General features: G+C 62.7%; 1 protein-coding gene across 1 annotated transcript; it reads left to right on the top strand.

Annotated features, from left to right (window-relative positions):
* The first annotated feature begins 527 nt into the window (after nt 1-527).
* On the top strand, nt 528-7478 carry PLK5 (polo like kinase 5). Its single transcript, XM_032466087.1, is given in 18 exon segments — nt 528-560; nt 562-639; nt 1306-1407; nt 1409-1420; nt 1572-1688; nt 2277-2406; nt 2479-2566; nt 2666-2761; nt 3402-3600; nt 3712-3771; nt 3773-3839; nt 4002-4078; nt 4240-4324; nt 4570-4647; nt 5054-5166; nt 5169-5210; nt 6268-6378; nt 7087-7478. Coding segments are annotated over 18 exon segments (1674 nt in total). The 3' UTR covers nt 7273-7478.
* Nucleotides 7479-8082: the final 604 nt, after the last annotated feature.

The following is an 8082-nucleotide window of genomic DNA, read 5'->3' as shown; positions in this document are numbered from 1 at the left end:
CCTCACACTGTCAAATGGGCTCTGAGGACCCATATGTAAGGACGACCCACAGAGGCACATATTCAGTATAGCTAGACTCACACCTCAAGCGCGCTTTGGGGAGAGCCCTGCCAAGTCCTAGCTCCCACCCGCCCTTCCCTGTTAGATCTCGAAAGAATGAGATGATCCCTCTGACCTCAGTCTCCTGCTCAGAGAAGTGGGCGTGTTGACAGCTCGCTGCTTGGCGGGAGGCGCAGGATTGGAGGAACAAGCGGGCTGAGGGCGCGGGATTGGTGCCGGGCGCCAGCGCCGCTCTGGTCCCTGGAACTCCCGCCAGCCGGGAGTCCCCGCACACCCCCGCGCTCCCCCCACCCCCGCGTCGTCCCGCCCGGAGCGTCTGGACTCCACCCCTCCCTCCTCAGCCAATAAGACGCGCCTCCGGCGGCGCGCGGCCCCCAGAGCCGCGCTGCAAGGTGGTCCCGGCCGGAGGCTGCGCCCGCGCCCGCGCCCGCGCCCGCTCCCTGCGCCGGCCGGGCCCCCGGGAAGGGATGGAGCCCGGGTCGCGGCGGCGGCGGCGCACTTGCCGCTCGCCTGGTCTCCATCTTCTTGCGCGACCCGGCCTCGGGGCGCGTCTACAGGCGCGGGAAGCTGATCGGCAAGGTGGGGACCCCGGCAGCGCAAGCCCCCAGCGGGGCGTCCGGGCCGGGCGCAGGTCCCGGCGAGGTAGAGCGGAGCGGGGCGCGCGCCCGACCGGCCGCGAGCGCAGAGGGGCCGATGTGCGGTCCCGCTCGTTTACCGGCGGGCGCCGCGGCTTTTGTCTGTGCGTGTGTCGCGTGTCCGAGCGAGTCTGGGGGCGGGCGTGGGGCTGGCGTGGGTGCACGCCCAGGTCTGTGATGTGCCCGCTGTGCGGCGCGCTTTGGGTGGCGGGAACCCGTGCGAGCGCGCCGTGCTGCGTCGTGGGTCGCGTGTCCAGGCTGTGGGTGTGCGCCCTACCATTGCGGGTCTCGGAGGCTTTGCAGGGACCCAGCCCGTGAGTGTGTGTCTGGATGTGTCGTACTGTGTGCGCTGCTCCGTGTGTCCATGTACTGCACTGGGGACCGTGGGCTCTAGGCATCCAAGTATGAATGTGTCTGTGTGTCTGAGTGTATCAGTCCCTGTGACCTCGTGAGGGTCTGTGTGTTGCGTTGCCTTGTGTGTCCAGGTGTGCAGGTGTGAACTGTGCATCCATGTGTCTCGGGGGTGTCTGTGTCTGTGGAGAGGCCTGGGCATCTGTCCCCACACATGTGTGCACCCGTCCACTGAGCTCGTCAACCCTCTGCACTGCAGGGCGCCTTCAGCCGCTGCTACAAGCTGACGGACATGTCCACCAGTGCGGTGTTTGCCCTCAAAGTGATTCCTCGTGGTGGGGACGAGGCTGGGCGGCTGCGCCCCCCGCGGCAAGGTAGGCCCCTCGCATCAGTGCCCAGGAGTCCTGGGACCACAGCGGGTCTTCTGAGAGGCCTCTGCCCTGGGAATGGGAGTTACGCCTGCGGGCATGCAAACCTCAGGTGTGCGCACCTGCAGGGGGTGTACACGTGGGGCCCTGCCTGCAGGTGGAGCGCGAGATCGCCCTGCATAGCCGCCTGCGACATCGCAACATCGTGGCCTTCCACGGACACTTTGCTGACCATGACCACGTGTACATGGTGTTGGAATACTGCAGCCGCCAGGTGCCCCGGGGGCGGGGCAGAGAGGGAGCTGCGTCCGGTCCACACGTGCTGCGCCCATCTGTCTCCCCCCACCCCGTGTCTCTCTGTACTTACCTGTTTCTACCTGTGGCCACACCACGCCCAGCTGGGCTCATTCTTTTCGAAGGTCTGCCCACCTGCCCACCCAGAGGCTCTCTCAACTCACCTAGGCACACCAGGCCCAGGTGTTTCTGTGGCCACTTGGGCCCTTCAGAACTCATCATGGCCTCCGGGCCCACCTATGTCCCCCACAGCACTCAGCCAGGCCTCATCTGGGTCCAGCGGAACTTGGTTGGGCCTTCATAGACGCCCTTGAACTCACTTTGCCAACTTTAAGTGCACCTGAGCTCCCCTGTGCCCAGCATGATCCCCTTGCGTTGGCCTCCTCCGCCCATCTGACCGCTGCCTGGGCTCCTCCCTGGGCTCTCAGCTCACCTTTGCCCCGCCCACCATAGCCACGCCCCCCCGGCCCCGCTGAATTTACCTCTGCCTTCCCGGGTCCCTGAAACCCACTGTGCCCCCTAACCTGAGCTCACCTGTGTCTCCTGGGTACCTGCCGGTCACCTGCAGTCACTGGCCCACGTGCTGGAGGCGCGGCAGACGCTGACAGAGCCGGAGGTGCGTTACTACCTGCGGGGCCTGGTCAGCGGCCTGCGCTACCTGCACCGGCGGCGGATCGTGCACCGGGACCTGAAGCTCAGTGAGTGTGGGGGAGGGGCCCCGCGGCGCCTGGGCGTGGCTTCGCCCTCACGCGGAGCCCCACCCCCTGCAGGTAACTTCTTTCTGAACAAAAACATGGAGGTGAAGATCGGAGACCTGGGGCTGGCCACCAGGGTGGGACCCGGGGGCCGCTGCCACAGGTGACTGGAAGGCTTGGAGCAGGCTATCTGGGTGGGTGCAGGTGGGCCAGGAGTGGCACAGGGACCCCAGCCTTCCTGAGCCCCCATTATCTCTCCCAGAGTGCTCTGTGGGACCCCAAACTTCCTGGCCCCAGAGGTCGTGTCCAGGAACGGGCATTCCTGCCAGTCAGACATCTGGGCTCTGGGCTGCCTCATGTGAGTGGCCCCCTGGGAAAGGAGGGTATGGCTGCCCAGGGGGGGCCAGTGTGGGCAGGTGGCAGCATGCGCGGGGAGGTAAGCACAGGTGCAAGGATGCACAGGGGAGACTGAGTGGGGGACAGACAGGTATGAGCGAACACAGGACTGGTGTGTGCAGCTGGGGGGAGGCGGGGGCACGCGCCTGCCATCATTTGCGTGTGCAGGTATGAACAGGGCTTATGGAGGGATGTGTGTGGGATGCAGGACCAGTATGGGCGTGCACAGGGGTGGGGACAGGTGTGTGCTGGCAGCAGGTACACAAGGAGATAGATCAGGGGAGAGGTACAAGTATGAGGCACATGTGGGAGTGGAACAGGTGTAATCACGGATAAAATAAAATTGGAAAGGTACATGCAGGTGTATACAGGTGTAACCCAGGTGCAGGCAGGTGTCCAGAGAGATGCTGGAGTCTTCTGAGCAGACAGGAAGGGCCGGGTGGGAGCGGGGTAGCCAGGTGTGGGGAAGTGGAGCTGATGCAGGTATGGAGCAGGGACGTGTGGGTAGGTATGGCCAGGTGTGCACAGGGAGGTGTGAGCCAACCCTGGATGCCCAGGACAGATGCCAGCAGGCACCCAGATTCCACCCCTACCTGGTGCAGGTACACCGAGCTGACTGGCGTTCCTCCCTTCGTGGCGGCGCCCCTGTCAGAGATGTACCAAAACATCCGAGAGGGTCGCTACCCAGAGCCTGCACACCTGTCTCCCAGCGCACGCCGCCTCATCGCCCGCCTGCTGGCGCCCGACCCGGCCGAGCGGCCCAGTCTGGACCACCTGCTGCAGGACGACTTTTTCACGCAGGTGGGGTGTCAGTGGGTGGGGCCGCCCTTCTCTGGGTGTCTGCACAGACCCAGGCGAGGGTCAGGACTCCCAGGAAGCCTGGGGATTGACCCCCAACTGCCTACTCCAAAGGGCTTCACCCTGGACCGGCTGCCCCCGCACTGCTGCCACAGCCCACCCGTCTTCACCATCCCCCCCGCCGCTGGGCAGGCTCTTCCGGAAGGTGGGCCGGCTGCTGCTGGCCCAGTGCTGGCCACCCTGTGAGTCCACACTGCCCACCCCTCACGTGCTCCTGCCTGGCCTGCCTCTCACACGCCGTCACACCTGCTACCTGCTCTGAAACCTCACCTCCACGGCGGAGGTGGAGATGCTCCCAGCACAGGGCTAGGCTCTGTTTCCCCAAATCCTTGTGCCTCCTGCAGGCCCCTTCACTCCCACGGAGGCCTCAGGTCCAGGAGAAGATGGTTCCGACCCTGACTCCATGGAGTGGGGCAGTGAGGTGAGGTTGCAGGGCAGTGGGGAATGTGAGGGCGTCCTCACCACCAGGCTAGGCAGAGAGGGGTCAGGGGGTCTTCAGAGCGGGGAGGACAGAGCCCGTCACCCACCTCCGCGTCTCCTGGGGGCTGGGGCCGCTGCTGACCCCTGCTGCTCCCTCCACAGGCCTCCTTGTCAGAGAGCAGAGTTCTGTGCCCCGAGCGCCCCATCCACCTGCTCACCCAGGGGACCCTCCGGAGTGACCCGGCAGGTGAGGAGACTCTCTGTCCTAGGCAGGAGCTGTGGGCAGGGAGCGACGGTCTAAAAGTGCCAGGAGCACAGCCCCCTCCTGGCATCAATTTTCCCACCTGTAAAATGAGAACGAAGCCTGAATCCTTTTGGGTTTAAGATAAGACTTTCCCGGATGTTTGGGGCAGGGCTGGTTGGAGGGACCCCATACGGGGCAGAGGGGCCTGGATTCTCTGTCCCCCTCAACATAGAGCTCTGTCTCCCCAGGGCCCGAGCAGAGCCCGAGGCAGGAGGTGGAGGCGGCCATCAGAAACCTGCGGCTCTGCCTGGACTCCGGCCCCCCAGGTAGGGCAGCACAAGAGACCCTGAGAAGCTGGGAGCAGCAGAGGCCCGCCTTCCTGGGCCCAGCGTCCCGGCTGCCGGACTTCCCCAGGTTTCCCACTGCCGCCCCGGCTCCTCTCCTGGGATGGGATCCAGGGTCCCACATGGCCTTGAGTGGTTTTTATTTTTTAACACGAAACCCTGGGAATGAAATAAAGCAGAGCCTCAGAGTGTTTCGGACCTTACACGTCGGCCGGGTTCGCTCACAGTCCAGAGGCAGCCTGGCCCCGGCGCCCCGCTGTCCTCCCTCCCCGAGGCAAGAGCAGCTTTCCTCCTCCTTGGGCTTCTCTCCCGTCTCCTGTGCCTTGGCTGTCCCTCCACCGGCCCTCCTCCAGGGCCCCTGCTCACTCCGCTTCGTCCTCGTGCCCAGCCGTGCAGGACCCCCCAGGAGAGCGGCGGCCCGTCCGCTGGGCCCCCGAGTGGGTGGATTATTCCAGCAAGTACGGCTTTGGCTACCAGCTGTCAGATGGGGGCAGCGGCGTCCTGCTTCGGGATGGCACCCACATGGCTCTGCGCCCCCCGGGGGGGTAAGTCGTGGAGTTCCTATCCCCCTGGGGGCCAGGCCCTCCCCACTGCCTTTCTTATCATTCCACAAGTATTAAGCACCTACTGTGCACACCTACGGGCGCTTACTGCCCAGTAGGGGAGAACAACGCTAAGCAAATGAATTACTAAGTTGATTTCAGGTGGCAGTTTTCTGAAGGAAATGAAGTGGGTGAGGTGAGATTGAGGGTGGAGGCGACTCTGGACAGAGTGGTTGTGGAGGGGCTTTCTGAAGTGACTTTCAGGCAAGACATGAATGATGAGAAAGAGCCTTTGGGAACAGCATTTGAGGCACAGGGAATGGCATGTGCAAAGTCCTCAAGAAGTGACCGAGCATGATGGGTTTGAGGGACGGCAGGGACTCTGGAGTGAGCTGGGGGAGACAGGGAGAACACGAAGTCACAGAGCCTCACAGGCTGCTGTTAGGACTGGGGCAGGAAGGAGGGGTCTGACCCACACTTTTAAAAGGAGAGACACAGGACCAGCAGATGACTGGACTAGCTGGGCAGCCAACGGCGGTGACTTGGGTAGAGGCTAGAATTGGGACTTAGTTTGCGGGCGGAAAGGATGGAGCAGACCCCAGGCGAGATAGGTATACGGCGGGAGGGCAGGTGTCAGGATTGGTCAGAATCTCAGTGTGGACGGGCTGAGCCCGTGGCTCCATGGGTCTGGGGCTCTGGGGTCTTGGGGAGGGCTAGGTGGACATATGGAGAGGGCTGGCCTGTGCAGAGCTGGTCTTCATATCACCATCCGAGGGGCACAGCTGCGTGAGAAGGTGTCCTCGGGTGTCAGGTGCCCAAGACAGAGGCCCTGACAGCTGGCACTGCCCGCGCCCGACCCCCAGCCAAGTCTGCTACGCACCCCACCGGGGGAACCTGGAGACGTTTACCCTGAGGGACGTGCCCGGCCTGCTGGGCACCAAGCTGGCTGTCCTGCGGCTCTTTGCCCGCTACATGCAGCAGCAGCGGCGAGAGGTGAGCGCCAGGAGTGGGGTGGGGCCAGGCGGGGGGACCCCGATCCTAAGGCTGGATCTGCCCGCAGGAGGGTGGCCCGCCCCTGCCCGCCCCGCCAGCTGGCCCCGGGCTCTGCCTGCTGCGCTTCGTGGCGTCCGAGGGAGCCCTTCTGCTGCTCTTCAGTGACGGGTCCGTGCAGGTGAGTGAGGCCCCCGACCCCAACAGGCCTGGGAGGCTGCCCGCTCTCAGGGAAGCCCCAGGAAACAGCTGGCCCCGGGCTGGGGCAGGCGGGACTGACTGCTAGGTCCCAAACTGGCAAAATCAGAAATAACTTGCGTTTAAGAGGCGGCAGAACATCACCTGGGGACGTCTTCCCCTTTGGCGACGTGGACCAGCTGTCGAACGGCAGCTCATTCATCGCAGCTTGGCTTTCGGGTGTGGTTTTCCCGAGCAGTCTCGGCAGCTTCTGAGAAATCATAGCCAGTCCTAAAACAGACTTCAAACACAGAAGTATCACAAAACTTTTTAGTTTAAAAAATTGTTAGTATCTATTTACAGGGAAACTCCCTCTCCGTTCAGACCAGAGTGCCCTGACCTGGGCTGGGTCCCAGAGAGAGAGGACTGTCTTCAAATGGCCCTGCCCACAGCTGGGGACACTGGGCCAGGGGGAGGCTGGCATCCCCAGGTCACAGACTTAGGAAGAGGAGGTCTCACCGGGTGACTAGGGGAAGGGGAGTGCCCTCCCAGCCTCAGTCTGCTTTCTGTGCAGTAGAGCTCTGGGCTCCCCACCCAGAGGAACAGGGTGAGGCAGCCACTGAGATGCAGGTCAGGGCCCCTCAGTCTCTTGTCCACTTGTCCGGCCCAGGGCCCCTTTTCCCTGTGATGCTGGCTCCTCCTCTCTCAGTAGGTCAGCTGCTGCGGCAACCAGTCTCAACTGGTGCTGAGTGGTGGGGGCGAAGCGTTGCTGCTCACAGTCTGGGAACAGGGCCAGCCAGGCACCTCCTACTCCCTGGCCATCCTGCGGAGTCACGGCTGTGCCCCAGCTGCCCGCCAGCACCTCCAGCGTGCCGTCCACATGCTGCAGAGCATCTAGCATTCCTGAGGGTCAGAGTGGACCACTGCATGTTGATGCCCAGGACCCAGGTTCCATTTCTGTTCCTGTTGCTCCCCAAGAGGGGAAGTCCTTGAGGAGAGCATGCAGGGGGCATGGGAGGTGGGAGTCCTTCCCTTGTAGCCTGACTGTTCAACCTAGACTTTAGTTTGGATTTGTTTTTCCTTCATTAAAAACAAAAACAAAAACTTGTCTCTGTAGCCTACCCTCTCCCTCTCTCTGGGGGAGTTTGAGGAGCTTTGGCAAGGGGGCACTCAAGCATGGCATAATCTGAGCCCCCTGCTGTTTGTGGCAGAGACAGACGGGCCAGGGTTTCACCAATACAGAAATTCGTACTAGAGGGGGCTTCTGCCATGACCAAAAATCTAAAGTATGGGACATTCACTTAACGGACCAGCAGTGAGAACATGGTGGAGGCTGGGAAGTTGGCTCAGCTGCACCTGGGACACTTGGGGGTGGGGGGACATACTCAGAGACCAGGTGCCCGGCAGCAGGAACCAGAGCCCACCCTTGGGCATCCACGGGTGGACCTGTCCCTGTGAACCATCTGCTGTCAGTTTCCACATTGCAAGCTGACAGATGAAGCTAAATTCCCAGGGCCAGCACATCTTGTCTCTGGTCCCCTCCCTTCCTCGGGAGGTCAAAGGTCCCCTGGATTTTTCTATCCATTTACATACACGTATGCTCCTGCAGAAAAGAATGAAACCATCAGCCTCGTTTCTTCCCTCCACCACATGCCTGGATGCTTTCCTGCCTCAGGTTTAACGATCAGCCTGGTGCTTTCATGGAAAG

The sequence above is a fragment of the Camelus ferus genome, chromosome 22, assembly GCF_009834535.1.
Source record: "Camelus ferus isolate YT-003-E chromosome 22, BCGSAC_Cfer_1.0, whole genome shotgun sequence".
Taxonomy (NCBI): domain Eukaryota; kingdom Metazoa; phylum Chordata; class Mammalia; order Artiodactyla; family Camelidae; genus Camelus; species Camelus ferus.
The sequence above is the reverse complement of the archived record's forward strand: the minus strand, read 5'-3'. Positions and strand labels throughout refer to the sequence as shown.